The 25635-nt window shown below is 33.6% G+C and overlaps 1 protein-coding gene across 7 annotated transcripts in view; it reads right to left on the reverse strand.

Annotated features, from left to right (window-relative positions):
- SCN9A (sodium voltage-gated channel alpha subunit 9) overlaps positions 1-25635 on the reverse strand; it is a 178909-nt gene that overhangs the window by 44952 nt on the left and 108322 nt on the right. For all 7 annotated transcript variants that reach the window (XM_063647615.1, XM_063647611.1, XM_063647610.1 and 4 more), the window contains 2 exons: positions 11653-11773; positions 2377-2531 (listed from right to left, as the gene is read on the reverse strand). In XM_063647615.1, the coding sequence (XP_063503685.1) occupies positions 2377-2531; positions 11653-11773 (276 nt within the window). The remainder of the gene's footprint in view (positions 1-2376; positions 2532-11652; positions 11774-25635) is intronic.

Raw genomic sequence — 25635 nt, forward strand, 5'->3', positions numbered from 1 at the left:
GATTAAAGACTTAAACGTTAGACCTAAAACCATAAAAACCCTAGAAGAAAAGCTAGGCATTACCATTCAGGACATAGGCATGGGCAAGGACTTCATGTCTAAAACATCAAAAGCAGTGGCAACAAAAGCCAAAATTGACAAATGGGATCTAATTAAACTAAAGAGCACAGCAAAAGAAACTACCATCAGAGTGAACAGGAAACCTACAAAATGGGAGAAAATTTTTGCAACCTACCCATCTGACAAAGGGCTAATATCCAGAATCTACAATGAACTCCAACAAATTTACAAGAAAAAAACAAACAACCCCATCAAAAAGTGGGCGAAGGACATGAACAGACACTTCTCAAAAGAAGACATTTATGCAGCCAAAAAACACATGAAAAAATGCCCACCATCACTGGCCATCAGAGAAATGCAAATCAAAACCACAATGAGATACCGTCTCATACCAGTTAGAATGGCGATCATTAAAAAGTCAGGAACAACAGGTGCTGGAGAGGATGTGGAGGAATAGGAACACTTTCACACTGTTGGTGGGACTGTAAACTAGTTCAACCATTGTGGAAGTTAGTGTGGCGATTCCTCAGGGATCTAGAACTAGAAATACCATTTGACCCAGCCATCCCATTACTGGGTATATACCCAAAGGACTATAAATCATGCTGCTATAAAGACACATGCACACGTATGTTTATTGCGGCACTATTCACAATAGCAAAGACTTGGAACCAACCCAAATGTCCAACAATGATAGACTGGATTAAGAAAATGTGGCACATATACACCATGGAATACTATGCGGCTATAAAAAATGATGAGTTCATGTCCTTTGTAGGGACATGGATGAAATTGGAAATCATCATTCTCAGTAAACTATCGCGAGAACAAAAAACCAAACACCGCATATCCTCCCTCATAGGTGGGAATTGAACAATGAGAATACATGGACACAGGAAGGGGAACATCACACTCTGGGGACTGTTGTGGGGTTGGGGGAGGGGGGAGGGATAGCTTTAGGAGATATACCTAATGCTAAATGACGAGTTAATGGGTGCAGCACACCAGCATGGCACATGTATACATATGTAACTAACCTGCACATTGTGCACATGTACCCTAAAACTTAAAGTATAATAATAATAAAATAAAAATAAAAAAATAAAAACATAAAAAAAAGAAAAAGGTTCAGGAAGCTTGTAATTCTACTAGATCTCTTTCAACTCTCATGGAAGCTGCTTGTATGTGTACAAGAATGAGAAACTTGTCCTACTTTTATCCTAAAACTACCATCTGTTTTCCCTTTTTATAACACACAAGATGCTTCACAAACTGACCTTGCTTTCTCATAGTATCTCTGGCCACCTGTACTTGTTCTTCTTCCCACCACATTTGCAGTTCAGCAGTTTTTAATTTCCTGAATATCTGATGCTGTTTTATGCCTCCTTACCATTGTGTACTTGTTCCCCTCAGCCTGCCTTGCCTAACTAGAAAATTCCTATTTGTCTTTCTAGACCCTGAAAAGCACCATTTATGTTTCTGAAATTGCAAGCAGACAGTTGTTCTCCTTGCTACAGAACTTTGTCACATTTACACTTCGCTTACAAACACATCCAAGCTCTACAGTTACTCATTTGTATTCTTCTCTTCTCCATTGCTCTTAGCTCCTTAAGAATAAACAGTACCTGGATCTCATTTATCTTTGTATTTGTGAAAGCTGATCATACAAATTGGGTCATTCTTGTGCTACTCAACTAACAGTCAACTAAGAGTCAAGAAGGCAGGGGGAAAAGCTCTCAGGGTACACAACATTACTCCAAGAATTGTAATTCTCTGCAAGACTGACTGTTGAAGCTGCTTGTTGTAACTTGAAATTAGTTTTATCTATAGCTTCTGAGGAAACCTGTTACACTCTAGGACTAATTGTGCCAACCACTGTTGCTCGCCAGTTGGAGCTTACCAGCTCCCCAGATCATTACTAGAGCCAATGAACTTTCTCAAAGAGCAATACATAACATTTTCCCATTTTAATAAAACCTCTAACCTTCTCTCTTTGTTCTACAGGGAAAGTGCTTTCGGTTTACGCCACAGACTCTCTCCCTGTTTTGCAAACTGATATTGCCAGTAAAATTCTCTTTTCTATTATAGCCATCCGGGTGGTCCTTTGGACAACAGCATTCAGGGCAGCAAGGATAATGCCTGGCATGTAGGAGTGCTCAGTAACTATTTACTGAGCCCAAGTAAAATTTTGTCATTAGCACTAATCACAGGGATTAATTCTAGGTAAAACGACTTGCCATGATATTTTTATCTTTTAGCTCATTTTAAAGAATATTGACTTAATCAATATATTGACTTAGGTGTCAGATCATTTACCAGGGCACCACTGCTGAGCAGGATCATGAGGACAATGAAGCTTTCAAACCAACTGTGTTCAACAATCTTGTAGCAGGTTTTCCTGATGTTCCACCAGATTTTTCCTTTCCCTGACTCTATGTTAACTTGGCAGCATGAGAACCTCCGTACACAACCTGACAAGAAAGACATGCATGTTAAATCTTGATATTCAGAACAAATAAAATTGTTAATACATTATTTAATGCAAACTGTTTTCTGTGATACTCCCTCAACCAAATAATTTCAAGACCTATACTTGCAGTTTCAGATAAATTTAATTTGGATGCTGCCTTCCTTCATCTTCTAACTTTGCATGATGTTTTGTTAATACTTGTTAGTTAGTTTTAGCTTACAATGTATTCTTGTCTTCTGTAATCCCCAATTTCTCTTCAGTCTCCTCCACAGTCTGTAGACCACTTTCACTTGATGTGTGAATGAATGAATGAACTAAAATCTGAAGATGAAATGAATTTTAAGGTATTCTTTTCTGACAGACAGATTTTTCTAATCTATAATTTTAGATACTTCCACTCCTCTACGATAAAAACCCTCTGAAATACACCTTTCTAAACAATATTGAGAAAATTAGTGGAAAGTCCTGAAATTAAGTTCAAAAGAAACTCATCTTGATTAGAAGATCCAGATGAAACTGTTTCAAGTATTCTAAGTTAAAACCAAATCTGACTTTAAAATTTCATGTATAAAATATACTGCTACAAAAAAATTGAAAATTTTACTTAAAAATGGTTAGGTTTATTCATTCACTGACACATTTTTTTGTCCATCAAACCCTTGTTACATATCTTCTATGTATTCACCTCTGTACATGATTTCCTTTCCTCAGGGAATTTATGTTAGGTTTTGGTTAGGTAGATAAAAACAGAAATAAATGACTGTGACTAAATATGGCAACTAAAGTGACAGAGAGTCAGGGTTCATTTTGATAGCATGGAAGAAATCAATCTCACCTGGCTTATTTCTTGAGAAAGAGAGATCAGTAGAGGCTTCCTAGAAGAGATGGAGCCTGGGTTGAATCAAAATATCAGTAAAAAAGAGTTTGGGTGGAATTCCAGGCCAAGAGGGCAGCAAAAATTGTTATGCATAGAAATTTAAACCAGTTTAGAATTGTGATGCAAGCAGAATGTACACAAGAGGCAAGGGTGAGAGGTGAGCTTAGAAAAATTGGTCAGATTATGGAAAGCATTGGCCTTTACGTTAAGGAGTTTGGCTTATATCCTATAGAGGTTGAGGAGTAAGTAAAGGGTTATAGGCAGGGAACGAGATATGCAAATTGCAATGTAAACAGATGTCTCCACGCTACTTGGAGGATAAGTTGGAAGGGGTGAATAGAGAGGAGTAGGGGTAAAGAAAGTTTCATACCCCAAAAACCATTTGGATTCTGGTCCAGTATCCCTGTCTGGAGGGAAAGATTAGTTAGGAACTAGAGTTGTAACAGATTCAAGACATTTGGCAGATAAAATCAGCAGGATTTGGTGATTGATTGGATATCAAATGTAAGAGAAAGGAAGGAGCCCAGGACTACCAGGTGGATGTTAGCAGTGAATTGAAAACCACAGGAGGAGGAGCTGACTTGGCAGGTAATGATTTTGAGATGCCAGTAAAGTGTTTAAATACAGATACCCTATAGATTTTAAAAATGGGGGTGGGAACGTGAAATGGGAAAAACCCATCTAGAAAAGAATACTTAGTAATAATTAGCATACATGTATCTGCTGAAGTCAGAACAGTTTTTGAGGTCATACAAAAAGAGTACTTAGGGTGAGGAGGAAAAAGGGCCAACTCCGAAACATTCTGAAACAACAATATTAAGGGAGAAAATTCAATGGTGTGCTGAAAGCAGACCATACCAATTCTCGTTGTTAAACTGTCAGAAATTCCTGATAGTCTGTTGTTAAAAGCAGCCATTATTAAATATTTGACTACATAAACTTAGAATTCTATAACTTACCTTAGGGAAATGTAATAAATACTAACACGTATCACTTCCTAGTTATTTTACTGTATTTTATTATTATTTGTCTAATCCGTTTGAATGGCAGAAGTATAGCATACTGTCGGGCTATTGTGTGTCTCTTCTTTCTGGACGGTGGTCTATTCTCTCTGGATTATTCTCTCTGGACAGTAGTAATATGCCATACTATTGGACTACTGTGCAACTCTTCTTTCTGGATGCTGGTCTATTCTATCTGGCCTATTCTATCTGGATGGTGGAAGTATGTCACACTGTTGAGCTACTGTGAATCTCTTCTTAACTCCGCATTTAGCAACTTCACATCAGTAGTTTGAAATCAGTGATGGTGGGAATCTTTACAAAAATCTCCAAGCACCACAAATGAGAGCTTCTTGATTTTCTAGAGTAGAATTAAGAAGGTGACGGAGGAAATACTAATAAAACAGATAAACAGTCAAGGTGTATTGTGTTTGTAGCCATTACACTGAATAGCACAAAAATGAAAAAATATCCTTTCATGATTGAAATTCTGTTTTTTGATTTGCAAATAATTGCTTACATCACTGATGAATGAGTAAAGTTCTGACATATAGCTTCTTCAATTCTTTTTTATTTTGCTGATTAACATAAATACCAAGCAGTCTTCATGTTAAAACTATACTTGTTTATTAGCTGCAAAAATAGGTTGCCTATACATGCAAAAGTTTGGCAAAGTTCAAAAAAAGCATTCTTTGAGAAACAATTTGATATACAGAATGTTCAACAAAAAGTTGTAATATTTTATTATTTGTAAATTGTGTGTCATATATCCTAATATCAGTAAAATTTATAGTAAATGATATAAGTACACATTTTTTATTTTCCTTGGAGAACCAGTTTATAAAAATATTTACCTACACATCACTAGGACAGGTAGAGGAGAAAACTTTGAAGTAGATGAAATGAGAGATGAACAAGAAGAACCAAGAGGGCGCAGTAAAAGAGAAACCAAAGAGTAAAAAGTTTTACAAGAAGTGATAAACAGAGCTATGAACATAAGAGGCCCAGAAAGAGAATGATTGAAACACTGAAAAATTTTAATCAATTTAAAGTTTATTAAAGCAACTAGAATTACTCTGAAGAAAAGAGAGAGTCTTTAAAAAGTAACTACAATGAATTCTTCCTCATAAAATTTTAGATGAAAAACCTCATTTTAGATGAAGGCAGGAGGTGGGAAAGTAAGAATGGGCAGCAGTTTTTTGATACCTGTTTCAGAAGTTTGAATTTTAGATATTTCTAAAAGATTGATTTCCTTTTCTGCAAAACAATATAATTCATTAACAAGTATTGAGCCTTTCAAGTAACAACTTCAGATAAGCATAAGTTGTATGTTCTAAAACAACAAAACTAGAATCCTCTTGACAAGGTGCACCTGGTAGATAATGTTTTGTAATGGATCTTTTCATGTTTCTGAAGTCTAATTAGTGCATTGATCCAGTTGATATGAGGTTATTTTCTAGCACTTTAATTTCCAGCTCTATAGAAATACAGCAAACAAGGTGTTTCCCTCTCCCCCTATGTCTCTGGTGTTTTTGTTATCATGTATATTTTATGTGTTCCTGTTTTTTCTCTCTGGAAGCTTCTAAGTTCCCAGAAGACTCAAACTGAGTCTGTAATGCTTGCCCTTTGTACTTACAGTACTCATCATAGTCCTCTACTTGGCTTAATAGGTCATTTATAGTTGATTTTTAAAAGACTTGATTCCCCAAAAAGAGTTATATAATCTTCTAAGCAGTTAGTCATAATCTGAAAGGTTGCATCTCTGTGAATTCTATACTTTTCATAAAGATTGGATGAAAAAGAAAAAAAAACAAGATGAATGGAAAATCTAAACATAGCTTCATTTATACAATGTTAATTACAGTGAATATGATCTCAGATCTGAAATTATTCATCATCCTGTACTTAAATAATTATTATCTAAATGCATTTAGTTAAGAGGGAACATTCGATAAAATGATATAAAAACAGAGTAAAAGGGTAGGGTTAAAAATTAACTCTAAGTTAATCTTTTTCATGGCAAATAAAAATACCAGAGAGAGTGAAAAAAATGAGATGAATTTTTTAATATTAACTTAGTGCTTTAGAATTTGTCTTAAACTTAAAAACAATGATCACGTACAAGAAAGAATCTATCTTTCTCAGGGGCAAATCATTGGATAAGAAAATTATCCCTTTGGTTAAGAAGATTTTGCTCTCTGGGATTTACTTTTGTCAATCTTAAAATTGAAGGGAAACATTATTCTTATGATTGAGGAAATAAAAACACTAAAAATCCTAATTAGAAAAGTTAGTAAACTTTCAATCTGAAATGAAGTTTCATAAATATTGCCCTCAGGGTTTATCACACCTCAGAGAGTTTATTTCTCTTATTTTGAGGCAAGAGTGATGGAGCGCCTGTCTGGTTTTTGTGCAAAGGTATATCCCAAGAGATTTCCAACCAAGCCGGTTAGCAATGTTATCACACCTTCTCTTTAAAAGGACTATTAATTAAACGTAAACATAACAGAGAATCTCTCAGACATTTTAATGGGTCCCAGTGAGTAAATGCTATTTCTTTTGGGTGGTTTCACTAATGTGCTCTCATGGTGCATTACATAAAGTCTATGCTGAGTTTCATCATGTTAAACCAAAGCTCTCAAAAAAAAAAAAAAAAGAAAAAGAAAAGAAAAAAGAAACCTTTGACCACTTCAGAGACAGACTATTCATTAAAAACTATAACAGCATGATCAATATAATTAATGTAAAAATTGATTATGAAAACAAGCTTTTTTCACCATTTCTTAATGTCTAATATAACTAAAACAAATATTTGTTAACATTATCTTTCCAAAAGAAAGAAAAAATAAAAGTCACAAAGGAGTTGGTTATTGTGTTACTAAAGTTAGAATTAATTATTAGTTATTTTATAGGAAGTGGTTGAATACAAAACATTTTGAAAGGAAGATGATTTGGCTCCTCCTACCAAGTTAACAGAAAAATACATTACTATTATTATCATTATTATTTTTTGAGCGTCTCACTTTGAAGCCAGGCTGGAGTGCAGTGGCACGATCTAAGCTCACTGCAACCTCCGCCTCCTGGGTTCAAGCGATTCTCCTGCCTCAGCCTCTTGAGTAGCTGGGACTACAGGCACTCACCACCAGGCCCAGCTGATTTTTGTATTTTAGTAGAGACGGGGTTTCACCATGTTGGCCAGGATGGTCTCGATCTCTTGACCTTCTGAAAAAGGTTATTTTTTGCTAACTCTAATCCAGATTATGTAATTTACTAATTTGATAATCTAAAAGCAGCACAATATAAAACCACATAGACCCGAAGAGTCATGTCATGTTCGTAATTATATAGGTTGCCAAGTCATGTAGAACTAAGGATAGTAAAGAACAGGGCAAGATATAAGGAAGCAGTCTGAAGTCTTCAAATACAAAGTAATAGACACGGAGCTAAGGAACAACCTTGCATAAGAGGGAGAGAAAAGGTGAATAAGAGGAATCAGATGCAATCAATGAAATACATTAGTAAAGTGATAATTATGAAGCTGAAATGAATCAACCAATGTAAGACTATGAACAACAAAATCATTTTAACATTTGTCTTCAGTAAAAACATGCTACTCAGATTTAATTGTTTTTCATACTTCCTTTAATTTTTTCTGTTACCTTTCAGGTAACAGAGCTCTCTGGAGGTGAAACATTGCTCTGAACTGGCATTGATTCTAGCTCAGCTCTTGTAGACCAATTACCAACTTGTAAGTAAACATGTTCATGATTCTTCATTCTGACAAGCCCATGCTTCTCAGTATTCATGTGGAAACTATGCATTTCCAGTTTTTAAGCACCCCATGTTCAATCCATCAACAAATACCTTCAGCTTTAACTTTAAAATATACTCAGCATGTCACACCCTCACTATACAAAACTCTACCATACTAGTCTAAGCTCCCATCACCTCTCACCTGGATTTATGCAGAAACTCCAAGAAATCTCCCAGCTTCTGCCATTGCTATTTGCCCTTCCACTCTTAAGATTGCACATTGTGAGATTTTAAAATCACATCCTTATAATGTTCTTCAAATGTCTTATAATCTGGCCTCTACTACATCTCTGATCTACACTTTTTAAAAATAATGTCATTTGTTTTATTCGTTTGTTTGTTTGTTTGTTGGAGACAGAGTCTTCCTTTGTTGTCCAGGCTGGAGTGCAGTGGCACAATCTTGGCTCACTGCAACCTCTGCCTCCTGGATTTAAGTAATTCTCGTGCCTCAGCCTCACAAGTAGCTGGGATTATAGGCATGTACCACCAAGATCAATTAATTTTTTTTTCATTTTCAGTAAAAATGGGGTTTCGCTATGTTGGCCAGGCTGGTCTTGAACTCCTGGCCTCAAGTGATCGCCCACCTTGGCCTCCCAAAGTACTGGAATTATAGGTGTGAGCCACTTCACCCAGCCTCTGACCTTAACTTTTAATACTCTTCCCATCTCTCATTATTCTCCATCTATGTTGGCCCCTTGGTTTTTCCGAAATGTTATGCATATCCTCACCTTGGGGCATGTGCCTTCATTACTCTGCCTAAAATACTTTTCCTCCATATATTTGCACGGCCCCCTTCAATTTTCTTTACGTCACAGAAGAAACGTCACATTTATAGGCAGTCTTTCTCTGACCATTCATTCATAGCATATTTATGTGCTAGTAAGTTCTTCCCCCCTCATTCTTGGTATTCCTCTTTTCCATATACCTTCTCCATAGCACTTTTCACTTATCTGACCTGCTACATCTTGATATATTTCTTCAAGTAGGGGCATTGTTTTGTTCACAGTTCCATCTCCCTCCAGTGCCTGGAACTGGACCTGGCACACAGGTATTTAATAATTATTTGTTTACTGGAATAAAGAATGGTTATGTGAATACATGGTGGAAAGGCTAAGCAAATTGGCTGCTTCACTGAATTTATTAGGCTACAGATCCAGAGACTGTATGAAGTCTCTACTGGAGCACATAAAAGGGATGTGACTCAGAGATATATGCTCCCTCAGTAAATTTCAATGGTCCAAGCCCAGGCTCATTGGAAAATGTGTTTCCATAATATTTCTTCTATACTGGCCTCAGTTTGGAAGCAATGAATAATCTCAGAGTATTCACAAAAGTATTTTCATTGATGTTTATAGGATTAAAAAAACCTTTGTGTTATATCTTATTATAACAGCACCTACAGTCTGAAATAGCATAGTATTAATACTTTCTGTAAGAGTTTAAGTTTTTTGAAGTCATTTTTTGATTTGAAACTTTAAGTTGTTTGATAAGCCCAACTTCTTTCTAGTTATCCTAGAATTTTCAGTCATGATCATTCATAAAATGGATAGGGAAAAGCTTGGTAGCATCAGTACAAATTTAAGTCTATATACTGCTAATAAATTTCTTGAGGAGCAGGCCATACATGTTGATGAAATTCTTAAATCCCTGTAACATGGACACTTTTAAAGGAAACTCTGCATTTGCTTATAGCACTAATTTCAGCAAGCACAAAATTTATATTGACTGGATGTCATACACCTTTGCTCCTTATATAAAATGATATTTGGTGTGTATTTAAAGAAAATCCATGCACTTGTTGTAGTTTGCTGATGTCTTTATTTTCCAGTCATTTTGCTTAATGCATGAGTGTTACAAGAGACTAGTTGAGAAAATATTGGAGATTGAAAGCAAGTCGATGATTTTTCAAAAAATACTAATGCTGAGGTTAAGCCCATGACTAGATAAGTCATTAGCATCTGTGCTATCATAGCTTCTGTATAAGATTGTTAACAGAATCCCTGAAGAACAAGAAAAGTAGAAGAAGGAAGATAGGCACTGTGCTAGTAAGTTTATAATCATTATCTTATTTGATCCTCTTAGCATCACTCTGATGTGGATGCTGATATCCCCATTACACAGATGAGATATCCGAAGGACAAGATTTTAAATTGTGCACAAGTTCTCATAGGCAGATAATAAGTAGGCAAATTAGAACATATGTTTATCAGGCTCCAAAGTTTGAACTTTGTATTATTGTATTACATTGCAGCCCTACTCTGGGCTTGTATTTTTACCTAGATGATACAATACTTGTTCAGACAATACTGCATTATCCCTGACAAATTCCAGAAGTAGTAAGAAATTCAGCATATCAGAAAGCATACAGGAGTAGAAGGAGGTACTTTTAAAAAACAAGAGACTAAGGCCAAATGTAAAGAACTTTACATGTCAAGTTAAGGACTTCAGACTTTGCCCTAGAGGCCAAGGATTCTCACATTTTAGTGTGCATGCAAATCCTCTTGAGGGCTTGGGCCCTATCTCCAGAGTTCCTGATAAACTTGTGACTAGCAAGGAAAACTTTAAGGGTCTCTCAAAGTCTTTAGCTTGAGGGTAAGATAGATCACGAAGTTACTAATAAAGACTGGAGGAAGCTGTAAACCATACTAAAGTTTTGTTTTTGTTTTTGCTTTTCAAAAAAAAAACTTATTAAACTTGGAGTGTTTTAAAAACAACAGATAGTGATGGCCAATGGGGGAATTGTAAGCAGATCTGGGACTCAAGAGTGAGAGTGAGGTCAGGGGTAAAGACATTGATGTTAAGAGTCAATAGCACAGAAATGGCTTTTCAAGCCGCAGGCATGCATGAAACACCTCAGAGCTTCAGAATAAGAAAAGATAACTGAAGATTGAACATGTGGGGAGAAATCATTATTACAGGATGTGCAGAAAAAATACTCATTAAAGAAATAGAGAGAGGAACTCAGAACTCTACGACAAATAAAAGACCAAAGGTAGACTATGGCCTCTGAAACTAAGGAAAGGAAGAATTTTGAGAGAGACTGTAGTCAACAGTATCAGTTTTCTGAGAGTTAGTGAGTAGATTCCATTTTTGATTAAAAGGACCAAAGTACAAACTCTTTCATTAACTTGTATTCTGGTGGTTCCATTGATCTGGGAATATGAATTAAGGCTCTAAAATAAGAAGTAGTAGCGTGCTTACAGTCTAACATACAGTGATAGGAAATTATTGTTAGTCAAGTGCAATAGATGTGGAAACTGAAGCTTAGAGAGCTCTAGTGACTTGCCCTTAATCATCATACAGCTATAGCTGAATCAGCATGGAATGGAGTCTTCTGACTTACCAACATCCTCTAGTAAGTATTAGGCATTAAGACAAACCCCAAAACACTAATAAAGGAATGCTAACCAAGGTCTCCATTTTTGTCTTACCATCTGTGAAACAGGCTTCTGGCTCGTCGGAATTCATAGGTTCAGCCTCTGCTTCTTCTCCTTCTCCAGGCAAAGGGTTATCAACTGTGCTGCACTCTGAGGAGCTTGACCGGTTTAATCTCTAGAAAGGAATTCACCACCCCACCAGGTAGTTCATTTAGAGTTCATTCAAATCTGGTATTGAAGTTTTATTTAATAATCAGACTCATGCAAAGTATTATGAAAAAAAGATTAATAGTATGATGGCCATAAAAAATGTATAAACACATATTGAGGTCAAGTAACCTTAAATGTATCTATACTTGATCTTTCTATCTACACCATCCTGTAAAATAATAAGCTTTATTATGTTTATTATACTAACAAGTGTGTGGCCAAAATTAGATAAGGTAATATATTGATGTTAACTATCACTTTTGGAAAGTATTGGCCACATCTTATTTTTTAAATTTTTAATATAAATTTATGGACACTGACAATCATTATCTGAGGAAAAACTATACCCTATTTGCAATATAATACAAGTGTCAAATTACTAATGCCTGATCATTGAAAGCTCAGATAAAATAGTTGGCGAAAAACTTATTGATAGTTAAAATTTTTTAAAAAGATGAGTGCAAGATAAAGTCCAAATGTATTTTTTATTATCTCTTGGATTTAAATATATGTAGCAGGATGATATAGATAGAAGTTCTTTGATCAAGACCACAAAATCAAATACGGTTTTGAAATCAAAATGCCAATGACCATACCAACACCACCCATTTTGTATATAACATTTTAGTATACAGTAGAAAAGATCAAACAGTATTATTTATAATGTCAAGAAAGTGGCTACTAAAGTAAGCACCACATGCAAACTCTGAAACAAAGATCGAAGAAAATTAAACATGGCAGACTTACACATGGAGTAATGAATTCATTGTCATTATGATCATGTTAACTGATCATAACGCAAATAGGTTTTTCCCACCCAGAGCTTTATGAGTAACCATGAGGTTTACACATACACACACACACACGAAGAAATCTTTACAAAGAATACATACAGCAACTGTAGCAAAACTCTGTCAAATTTCCCAAATATTGTTTTATAAAGGAGTAAAGCAGCATATCAATGGAAGAGTTAATTTTTCATTCTCATTTGCTAAATGACACGTGAATATTGAAAGCTACTAGTTACTACAACACAATTCTCTTATTAAGTTACAACTTTATCTTTTTAAGAGTAGTTCAAGCAAGTGCAAGTGCTGAAAATAATAAAATACTTATTTCAGATAAATTGATTCTCAATCTATGAATTTGATTGGCCCAATCTAAAGGTTTGATTTTTAGAGATTGACTTGGAAGCTACAAGTATTCTTGATGGGTACCACATTAAATTCTCAATGTTATTATTATCACCTAGTATACAACATCATAAAAATGGCATTGATAAAGTATTGTACATAAGGAATGATGTAAGCAGACAATGTCTTTCTTATAACTGGAGTAAATAATCATGAACAACATATTAAGAGAACTCCTCCAATCTGTGTTGGCCTGGAGGCATTATTCCCACCAGGTCCAGGAGTTTGATAAGAGTATCAGTTATGAAAGTATCAGTACAAAATTTCACTCAAAAACAGGTTATTTAAACTGATTGAATTCATCTAAATTAGTGTAATATAAAATAAGACAATAGAAATTAATTATAACTGAATATTCTATAAAACTATAGAATAGGCTTTAAAATATAAACTATAGAATGAGTTTTAAAATATATAAGTTTTAAAATATAGATTAATCCAGGAAACGATGTTGGATAAACTTATAATTACAATATGTATTTTGTGCCAATTGCCACAAAATCCAAAGTACCATATTTAGAAGACTACAGTTTTAATGGCTTCAATTCTTGACCTCTCGGCTGCATGTGAACTATCACCAGAGAAGTGAAAGACAAGGCCCTATTATTCTGTGAAGTTAAGACCAGGCCCTTCATCTCTGAAAAAAGAATTATTGGCCTAGGTTTTGAGGTAAAGCAGTGGGAGGAATTGCTGATAGAAAGAATACAAATCACCCCCTTGCTATTAGACACAATATTAACAATAGGAAATAGTTATAATGGTTTTTCTCTGAGCTGGTAACAACTTTTAAATAAAATGATTCTTATTTGCAGAATGCTGACTTAAGCTAAATTCACGAAAGCATCTTCAAACATCAATAACTGGTTTTCTCACCGTTTAAGAGAGCATTAACAAAGATTTATGCCAAATTTGATTATGAGCAAGTAAAAATTCAGGTGATTTTATATAGTGTATCTTGTTATTGAAACTTTTTTTTCATATGCAGGTTTTATGTTTTTTTAATGGTCAATTAAATTCAGCTTGGCACAGAATTTTACATAATAAATTAAAGTTATTCAATATTATTGTTCAATGAGACAGAAATTATCAAAATATTTAACATGAACTGTTATTAATTAATTTGTATTTACAGCCAAATTATTATGGCTAATAGATTCTTAGACATTCAGTGTTTTCTTGGAAATGCATTAAGTATTCAAACAGTAACTATTTCAATACAGTATATAAAATTAAATATATGCATGCTTTAGCAATATAGACAGTTCTAATCAATTCAGCCTTTGAAATCTATACTTGCTACAGTATAAGCTTCTTTAGCAGAGTTCTAAGAAAATACCTTTATATAGAAAGGCTGACATATATAATAAAGTTTTTTTTCCTGCAGTGAAATATATTGAATTCTCACAGTAGGCATCACCATATTTAAGTACTTTGAATATATGTTTTTTACTATACAAGGAAGATCATATCAATTATTTGTATTATTTTATATGATTAATTTCTATATTATCTTCATTTCTTTAAACTCAATCATCTGTTGTTTAGTTTTCCATGTAATTTTGGAAATGAAAGAATGACTATACTATATTAGAGAAGTGAAATAAATGCTTTACTATGAAAGAAATTTCTTTTGCTATTATAAATAGGACCTTCTGTAATTTTCACATGGATTTGATTGCTAATAAAAGGGAAATATGAATTTCTTTATCATTGGCAGTCTACTTATAAATAAAATAAATATAAATATAAGCATAGGATCAAGAAGGTGGACTCACTAGTATTAGGAATCAGAAGTGTACCATAATTAGCATTCCTGCCTTTTTATTGAATAATATGATATTGACTGTAAGTGCCTTCTAAAAGTGTCTTTTTAAAAATATGAAAGTGATATAGTTGACTCAAACATTTTAAATGTATAATAGTATTTACAGTGCAAAATAAAAGTTCCCTCCACTATCTCCTTGATTCAACCCCCTTGAGGTAATCAAGAGAGAGAGAAAGAGAGAGAGAGAGAGAGAAGAGAAAGAGAGAGAGAGAAGAGAGAGAGAGAGAGAGAGAGAGACATATCTTTCCATATTTTTCAGTGTGCATCCATACAACACTATAGCTGTGAAACAATCCTTATCTTGATTGTAAACTTATGTAGCTATTTAAGATGCTCATTTTCAATTACTGAAAATATGTCCAAATTAAAAGCTTTATTATTCTTCATCGTTTTCCCTTTGATTGCCTTGAAGCTGTGTTTTCTACTATACTGCTTGAGTAGAAATTATGTTAAATATATGTATCATATTAGAACATGTCCTAAGTTGTTCACTTACAAATTTATCACTGGCAGTTCCTAAGATAAACATTAACGATGTAAGCCTATTTCATGCTATCATGGATGGTGGTTAATGCTAGTTAGTTATTTATTGTTCCAAGAGGTGTGAGGTAGGAATGTCTAATGACTTGATAATCTAACGCTCAAAAAAAGAAACTATCAAACACGTAGCAGCACTGTACAAAACACAGAACTCAACAAACACCTTACTTAAAGAGAATGATTGATGCTGAAAAGAACTGAAAAATGTTACATTTAAAGTACATACTATAAACTGTTTGCTTCACACAACAAAAAAAGATATTCTTTAAGGAGCAGAGCCTAGAATGGTTATTTCACCTGAGCCTTAAAATACTCACAAAAGACAGTAAGAAAGTTGAGAGAAGCAAATCAAAAGGAGGAGATGGGTATAAAAGAGAAGAAAAATTATGGTAGACATTAGTGGTAAACTAAGCTCCATTATCTGTTAATAAGCAAGAAAGACATTTTAAAATTAGTTTCAAGTTACTATTATCCATCTTTTAATTTAACTACGTAGTTTTACAGTCAATATCTATAATTGTGTTCTTGAATCATTAAGGAATAAAATTGTAAAGTTCAATTAAAGGATCAAAGGACCCTTTGAGAAGAATTCCACACATAGTTACTATGTGGCATAAGAGTCCAATATTTTCCAAGTTTCCCATTATGTTACAGGACAAATAGATGTTTAAATACTCTCTTCTGGTGTAGAACAAAAATAACCTTTCTTCTCTCTTGCAGTCGTTCAGGGTCTCTATTTTTTTCCTTCTGGAGAAATGTGAACATTATCCTCTTACAGAGTTTTTAAAATTGGAGGTCATTAATATTATTGATATTATTATTTGTGCTTTTCATCTTGAGTATAATCACATTTCTTAACATGATTTAGATTTCTGGGCCCCTCGAGGTCTCTACAACCTTTTTTTTTTGATATGAAATTTCTTAAGATTCTTTTTAAAAGGTAATGCCTCAAGTTAAAAAATCACTGAAGCTCAGGAATTTCAGGAAAAAATGGAAATAATTTAAAAATACTCCAGATATTATTGATCAGTGGAAAACTCAACTGTATTTTTCTTCTGTTATCTAAGTTTTAATGTTACTTCCACTAATTTAGCAGAAAATTGTCAGTTTATTAACTAGTTGCAATAAATTCTGGGCTCACATTCTAATTATGGACAACTAAAACTTTAGCTCTTTTTTTAAAAAAAGGGCAAGAAAACCAATTTTTTTCCTTTCCTATTTTTCTTTGTCTATTGCTAGCAGAGAAATATTGCGTAGGCTCTGGGAGGAACAGCTACTCATTCAGCATGAAACACACAGTTTCATCACAAGGTCAACATGGTATATGGTATTCGGTTGGTGAAACAATGAGGTCAAATCTCAGCCACCACCAGAGAAATTCAAAAGAAAACCAATGATTTCATGGAGAGCTCTTCTTTTTCTCAGAATCTTCTACCTAGGGCACTTTCTATCCAATAACATGAAAACTTACGTGACTACATGATAAGATATGAATATAAAGAAATCATATAAAAGCAAAAACAGTTGGCCATATAAGAAGGCTGGACTGGCTACAGATTTCTCAGCCAGGTCCTATAGTATCATCTTGAAGCATCTTTCTAATGAAAAGAACAGAAGCATTTACTAGTAAGAGCTAGGAGTGTAAAGTGGCCATTGATATTCAAGGGCTCTCTCTGTGCTCTGTCACAGAACTGCTATACTGTTTGCAGAGAAAGCAGCTGGAATACAATGGGTCAAGTCAGAGTGTCTTAAAATCTTTAGAGGGAAACATTTAGACAATTTTGCTATTTATACCAGCTTAAAAAATGCAACAAGTAGGTAAAGAAGGATTGGAACCTTAGCAAACATAAAGGCAAAGTGTAGATACTCAGACTCAAGCTTTGTAAATATTATCTATAATTTTAAAACAAAAAAGAATGACAAACACAAAGTAAGTTACCTAGATATCTGAATCATTTCTGTTAACCACTAATACTACCCACAATGGAGGAGGGCAAGGAAAAGTGAATTTTAATGAATGGAATAATTACTAGCTTTTTAAACATGTGGATTTCTAATATTGAAAATATAATATAAATAGAAATTTTACATGGATAAAACAACTATATCCTTTATGTAGGCAGCTTTTGCTAAAGTGCCATATTTCAAGTCATTCTTAACTGAATATTCAGTTTTTTTCTTGATTAAGGGGATGACCATTCATTAACATGTACCTCATCTTTTCTAATAGCTTGGTAAAAAAGTAATAATAATTTATGAATTCAAAACATATATATGCATATGTTTATATGTCTATGCATGTATATATATATTTCTAGAAATAGCTTTCTCAAAAATTATGTTTTATCTATACCTATATAGATAATATTGGGTGCATATGCATCCTTATTTAGGCTCTAGTTGAAGAAAATTCACCATATTCTGGAATAAAATAGTTTTCTATGAGAATATTGCCTCTAAATCCCCACCAAATTTGAAATAGAAAAATACATCTCTTACTTAGGCCACCTTTAAAATTATCTTTGAATAAACTGGAACACTAAAATAACTAATTTTTCATTTGAAACTGTTAGCAATATTATCCCTAGGGTGTGTCAATTTCAGGATAAAGTTTTGTTTTCATCATTGCACAATAGATAACAATAATACAAACATCTCAACAATGACAGAGAAATTCAAAATATGAACTAGATTATAAAAAGGAGTCAGGATTCTTATTGGCAGAGATTACTGCCCCCATCCTAGAACTATTAAAGTTCAGTCATTCAACAAAGTATGCTAAAATTAAAATATATCTTAGTATGTATTTTTAATACATTTTAGAAATATTCAATAAGGCAATACATATTAATCTGTATCTAATTTCAGTGAAAATTTTCTATGTGTTATTGATAGGATTTATAATATGCTTTATCTAAACCTCTTAGTTTCTAGAGACTGATCTGATTATGTATATAATCAGAAACTTATTCTTATCAATGAGTAATATTACTTCTGGAATAAAATTAAACATTTTGAACACATCACTTATTCATTCATAGGCAAGGCCTATCAACTTTTAACTGATGCATTTTATATAGGAGGAAATAAAATCAAATGTTAATTACTGAGTTGATTTAAAAAAGTAAAGTCCCATAAATAACAGTGCATAAAACCATTTCAAAATGTATTCAAAGTTTATACTAGAAGCAGGGTACTTTGGCTCTGAGCCCAACTTTCTAGATATGTACTAAGAAAGCATGAGTCTCAATTTACTTATCCATAAATACACAGCTAGAATTACTAAATACACAGCTAGAATTACAATGATCTTTTCCTGCTCTGAGATTTTATATTTATGCCAGAAACATTTCTTCCACAATTTTTTAGAGTTTTGATCTACTTAATTTAAATGTGACAATTTAATGTGATATACATCTCTCTATATTTTTATGTAGATTAAATCAAGAAGGGAAGTTGATAGAGGTTTTCAAATTAAATGTTGCTTCAATGGCTACTGTTACATTCTGCATTGTATTTTTATAATCAATTCAATAAAAATCTACAGATCATGCACTTGAAATCACGTAAGCACATGAAGGTTATATCAAAGGAGTCATCAAGAGAATCACAAAAAAAAAATCAAATTGCCCTGGTGACATGCTGTGATGTCACTTTATCTATTGAACAACTGTATGTTTCTACTTTCTTGCAGTGGGTCAGGCAGAAAAGTTTTGTAGTTGAACAGCATGCAAGACATTGAAAAAATATCGTATGTATGATTTTTTTAGGTAACCTGTGTAAAAGTGGTGACATATGTCTCTGCCTGGTTAAAAGCACAGAGCTGCATCCTTGATTGTTCCAGTTTGATTTTACCCCTGTGAGAAGAAGGTTAGGTACTGAATTTTAGAAATGCAGCATGATGAAAGAATTTAGTCAACTGTGTTTTAAAATGTTTAAAATCATATACCTGTAAGTAGAAATTAGTTACATATTTGAAAGTACATGCTATATACTCAACGTTAAGCAATATATTTGAATCACAGTACTAAGATTAAATGTCATTCAACAGAGACTTAAAAACAATCAAACAGTTACATCGTTCTACTATTTAAAAATTGAATTTAAATACTATAATGTGCTAATGCAGTGTTTTGCATTCTATTTTTCCTTAAATGCAAGCAACATTTAAATATAAGTGATTGTCAGTATGGGGGGTGAGGTGGGAGTAAGAGTACGCAGCTTTAAAAAGCATATTCTAAAATTAGCATTTCTTGATTGACTTTTATTTTTATTTAATTAATTTTGACATTTTAAACAGCATTGCAAAAAAGTGAAGCTTCCAAATTTATCAAAATATAAAGAATAAGACACATTGATTTGAGTACGTCAGACAAATATTTCATTGTTTTTAGGCATGTAAACAAATCCAATGAAGATGGAAAGATTTTTCAAATTCTTTGGAAACAACCTGAAAAAAAGAAATGGTCTAAGTGCAATTCTACAGAAGAGTGCTTTTAAAAAAATCTATGCATAAAAAATAGAATCAAATGCCAATTTTACCCAACAGCATAACTGTAACTAATCCCTAAATCTTTCAAAGTCAAATGCATTTTTAAAAGATTATTATATTTTCTGAAGTGTAGTAATAAGCAGAACGTAAATCTAAAACTTTGATTAAAATTCTAAAGAGAGAAAGTCTTGATAACAATGTAATTAAAACCACCACATAGTAAAAGGACATTAAATATTTAACTTTGGGAACTGCAAATATTGAAACAACTTTTTATCAGGTCAACAAAATGACTACATTTCATAATAATAAGCATATTTAAGTCTCTCCAAGAAAATGACTTTGTAAACTGAACACTGAATAGATGAATGGGTGGATAGATGAATGAATGAGTGAATCAGGTGAACAATATGAATGCCTGTTCCTCTGCCTGAGATTTCCTTCTGTACCACATCTGCCCAGTGAAATTCTCTCCATACTGTAAGGTCTGCTCTAAGTGCCACCTCCTTTCATGTGAAGTCAGCCAGATATAGCCCCTTACTCAGTGCATCCTCAATGGACTAGTTTAGTGTCCTGTTACGGATTGTGCTTTGCTTTGTTCTGTGTTACAATTTTTTGTATATTTACCTAAGGTGCAAGCTATTAGAGTGTATACTTTTTGTTGTCAATGATCAATCACTCTTTACCTTTGAAATACATGAAGTTTTTAGTGTGGTTTTTGGGGGACTCAATATTTATAGAGGGCCAAAAATATTTCATGAGTGTAATTTAGTAGAGAAAAACTCTGTGCCTATTATAATTCTGGGCAGATAGTCATAGAAAATTTTAATGTGTTCTCTACTATGCACAAATAAAAGAAATGAATAAAATATCTGTGTTCAGTAACATAATATTTATGTAATTAAGAAATAAGATTATACAGGTAGAATAAAGTTTATATTTTACTTATGCCTTTGTATTATGTTGAGCCACATGAAATTTCTAATTTTTGCAGATTAAAAATGGTTGGATATTGAGTTTTTTATTATTTAACTTAAAATATTCTTATTTTCATATATATTTTCTAATTCAATAAATAAAAATTAACTTTTGTTTCTTGGTAATTTTATACAATATGTTTCAAAGTATAACATTACAATTGATGCATATTATTCCAAATTATGCCTAGTAACTGCATCTCTTAAAATAGAAAATTACTATCCTTCAATTCTTTTGACATTTTCATAAAGGAATAATAATAATTAGTAGCAGTAGTAATATTGGAGAAGCATGTCTGACCTTGTTAATACCTTCCAAGGTATCTTACTAAGAGAATCCAGATTTTATTCAGGGTAGCAATATGCCCAGATAATTGTCCTGCCTCAGCCAGGCTACCTTGTTGTTAGGGGTAGCCATGTCACACTGTTCTTGCCAATAAGACATAAGCCAAAGTTGGATAAGGATCTCTGGGAAAGTTTTGCCTTTCCTCAGGCAAGTGGGACAGTCATTACTTCTGCTTTTTTCTATCTCTTTCTCTTTCCTACATGGGTATTGGATATAAAGCTGTAGGTGGAACAGTCACCTCTAATCATAGGCATTAATATACAAGAAAAAACACATGTGAAGACTGGCAGAAGGGAGAAGAGATGGAGCCTAGGACATGGATGCCACGTGGACTGCTGATCTGTGGATGTTTTAAAATATGAAAACAGAATGTTCTATCCAGTTATGCCAATGTAGTTAAGTCTCTGTTGCATGCAGTTAAACAGAGTCAATATGAAAATAAAATGCTCTATCCAGTTATGCTGATGTAGTTAAGTCTCTGTTGCATGCAGTTAAACAGAGTCCTGACTCAGAAATAGCCAAAAATAACAGTACAAAAAAAAAAAAAAAAAAAAGGGTTTACCCATGTACCGTTAAGTAAAATAGCTTTATTCAAATAATTAAGATCTTAACATGTGTACCTTGGTGTGGCAGTAAGTGTACTCCCTAGCCCTTAATATAGCCTTAATGTGAAAGATAATATAATAATAAATCAATTCTGCTTAATACATTGTCCTGAGAGAACACAAAGGTTCAAAGAGAGCAAAGTGATGTGTAGAAAAAATTATGCCAAATTGATTTAATACTTTTCTGTAATAACATAAAAAGTCATGACAAAGGAGATGCTTTAAAGGCAATGATCTGGACTTTAGTGATATTTCTGAGTCACTTGCCAATTTCATCAACAAGCCAGGGAGAGCTGGATAAGTCTTAGTAGCACTAAGAACCTCATAGTTGCCTCAGCAAGGCTTTCACCAGAGAAGAATGAATGTATCAGGCAGAAGCTACAAGAACTTGAATTTGGTCTAGATGAGTTTGTCATATTTATCAATAATTTGCATGAAAAAATAGAGACACATTAATATATAAAAAAATAAATATACACATACACATGAAATACTATGATGTATAAAATATGCATTTAATATTGAATAAATGGAAAGGAAAGGGTTATGTAGTCTTGAGAAAGAAATATATTCTAGAAGTAAAATCAGTTTTACTTTTCAATAAAGAAGGAAATAAGATAGTTTTGAAGAAACAAATTTAAACACTTAAAATATAAAAATCACACATTATTACCAAGGTAGACTATAACCTAATTAGTCAGCATTAAGGTGGATTAGAAGCACAATATCAGAATCCCAATGAATCAGCAAATGTACAATACCATTACAACAGAAAATTTCACCCTGAATTACACCATTACAGAGGTATAGCAGAAAACAATTATACTACTAATTTTCTTGCCTTTCTATGGCATGTTGTATAATGATTAAAGCTTGGGGTTTAAATTTAAAAAGACCCCCAGATACGTCCATGACTAACCAAATCTTTTCTTAATCTTTTAGAATCTCAGTCATCTGCAAATATAGATGAATTCTATTTACTTCCTAAGGAGGTCACAAAGAGGAAAATTATATAATGTGTGTAAAGGGGCTACTGTATACATTTTATCCGTGTGTGTGTGTGTGTGTGTGTGCACGCGCTTTCTTCTTTTGCATCCACCTCTCAAATGTGTTTGATCTGCTGTTCTCAGCTGCTGTCCTATGGTTCTGTCATGCGGTAGATGCTGTAAGGCACTGTCCACATCCTGCCTTCCAGCGAGCTGCTCATTCCCCCAGCTGCCAAAAGTGTTGGATGCTGAAGGCTCACATGTGAATCCCTCTTTGGGCCTTATCGTGGCAGAAGGGAGGTGCTTCCCCCAAGGTTATACCCTTCTCCCCTGGAAGGGTAAAGGGAGAGCCTGCATCCAATGAATGGTGTGGAGAAGAAAATCCTGACCCTCTTGCTTTGTTTTGGAACTACTCCAAAGGGTCGTCACAGCATCAGAGATGCCAATAGGATCAGCCAAAATCTCTGTTGCAATTTTAACAGTTCAACTTCTCTCTCTGCCCAATAATTTTGCATGCCTCACTTTTTACAGATGTTAACGTTAGAGCATAGTAAGGTGCAATAAATATTTATTGATGAATGGGCGCATTTCATGCTTCCTTTAAGGTTTATAATGAGGAAGCACTTCACTGCCAGTGGTAAAAAAAAAAAAAAAAAAAACCTGTGTAGTGTGTTGTTAATGTTTGGAGTGTGCTTGGAGGGCTTCATTGCACTTCAAGAGAAGGCTGACTCTGAGAAGAGCCATCAGTTCAGCGCCTGCATTCTTAGAAACAGTGAAAAGAGTATTATTCTCATGGGTACCTTTGAGATAACAGTGTGACTTTCTTGATTCTGACACTGTATCTTCAGAGAAGTGCTATTGTTCTATTTCCATTTGTTTCCTCAGAACTGTTTAAGATATTTGACTAAACCATTTGTTTGAACTCATCTTTTTGGTTATTTTCTGATAAGAGGTTTTACTGTAAAATATTTTGATTTGATTCTGGAGTGTATTTTTAACTGTCTATCAGGGTGAGGAAATCTGCCAACCTGAAAACTCATACTAGGAGAGCATTGAAAATTCTCCTTAAACTATATTGAGAAACCAGGATGCTAGGTCATAAAAGAGAGGGTTTTTGGGTAGAGAGAGGAAAGGGAGAGATATCAAAGGTCAGTGATGTTTTTTCCCCTTGCTCAAAATGCAGGTTCTTAAACAAGCAAAAGGGGAAATATACCCATAGCCCCTGAATAAAGAAAATAATATCTCAGAAACCTGAATCCAAGTAAGCTAGGGATTAAATTAGCACCATTTATTTTAAAAATTATTTTTGACACATAATAATTGTACATATTTATGGGGTACATGTGATAGTTCGATACATGTATACATTATGTAATTATCAAATAGGGTAACTAGCAGATCCATAGCTTTGAACATTTATCATTTCTTTATGAGGAGAGCATTTAAAAACTTCTAGCTATTTTGAAATATACAACACATTATGGTTAACTCTAGTCATCCAACTATTCAGTAGAACAACAGAACTTATTCTTTCTATCTCACTGTAGCTTTGTACCTATTGACCAATCTTTCCCCACACCTCGCTCCTCCAAGCCTCCCATCCTCAGATAACCACTATTCTACTATCTACTTCTATGACAACTCTTTAGATTCCACATATGTGTGAGATATTTGACTTTCTGTGCCTGGCTGATTTCACTTAACATAATGTCCTCCAGGTTCATTCATGTTGCCACAAATAACAGGATTTCATTATTTCTTATGGCTGAATGGCATTCAGTTTTTCTTATGTACATTTTCTTTATGCATTTATCTCTTTATGATCATTTGGGTTAATATGATAACTTGGCTATTGTGAACAGTGCAGCAATAAACATATAGGAGTACAGTATTCTATGTTTACTGTGTCTCTTCAACATACTGATTTCATTTCATCTGGATATTTACCTAGTATTTGGACTCCTGGACCATATGAAAATTCTATTTTTAATTTCTTTAAGAACCCCCATATTACTTTCCATAATGGTAGTAATAATTTACATTTTCACAATCAGTGTGTAAGGATTCCCTTTTCTCCATATCCTTTTAACACTTTTATCTTTTGATTTTTTGATGGTAGCCATTCTAACTAGAGTGAAGAGATACCTCAATATAGTTTGATTTGCATTTCCCTGATGATTAGTGATGTTGAGCATATTTTCATATATCTGTTGGCATTTCTGTGTCTTCTTTTGATAAATATCTATTCAGGTCTTTTGTCCATTTTTGAATTATTTGTTTTTTGTTGTTGTTGTTGAGTTGTTTGAGTTCCTTATATGTTTTAGATATTAACCCATTATCAGAGGCATAGTTTACAAATATATTTTCCCATTCTGTAGGTTATCTCTTCACTCTACTGATTGTTTGCCTTGCTGTGCAGAAGCTTTTGAGTTTAATTTAATCCAATTTGTCTATATTTGCTTTCGTTGCCTGTGCTTTTGAGGTTTTATCCAAAAAAAATCCTTGCCTAGACCAACATCGTGAAGCTTTCCCCGTTTTTTTCCTTCTCTAATAGTTGTGTAGTTTTCAGTCTTACATTTAAGTAGTTAGTCTATTTTGAGTTGACTTGTGTATAAAGTAAGAGATAAAGGTCTAATTTCATTCTTTTGCATGTGGCTATTCAGTTTTCCCAGAACCATTTACTAAAGAGGCTGTCGTTTCCCTATTCTAGGTACTTGGAACCTTGTCAAAATTCAGTTGACTGTATATGTGTAGATTTATTTCTGGGCTCTCTATTCTTATATATTGCTCTGTGTGTCTGTTTTATGTCAGTATCATTCTGTTTTGTTACTACAGCTTTATAGTATGTTTTGAAGTTAGTTAG

Source organism: Pongo pygmaeus, chromosome 11 (assembly GCF_028885625.2).
Source record: "Pongo pygmaeus isolate AG05252 chromosome 11, NHGRI_mPonPyg2-v2.0_pri, whole genome shotgun sequence".
In the NCBI taxonomy this organism is placed as follows: Eukaryota; Metazoa; Chordata; class Mammalia; order Primates; family Hominidae; genus Pongo; species Pongo pygmaeus.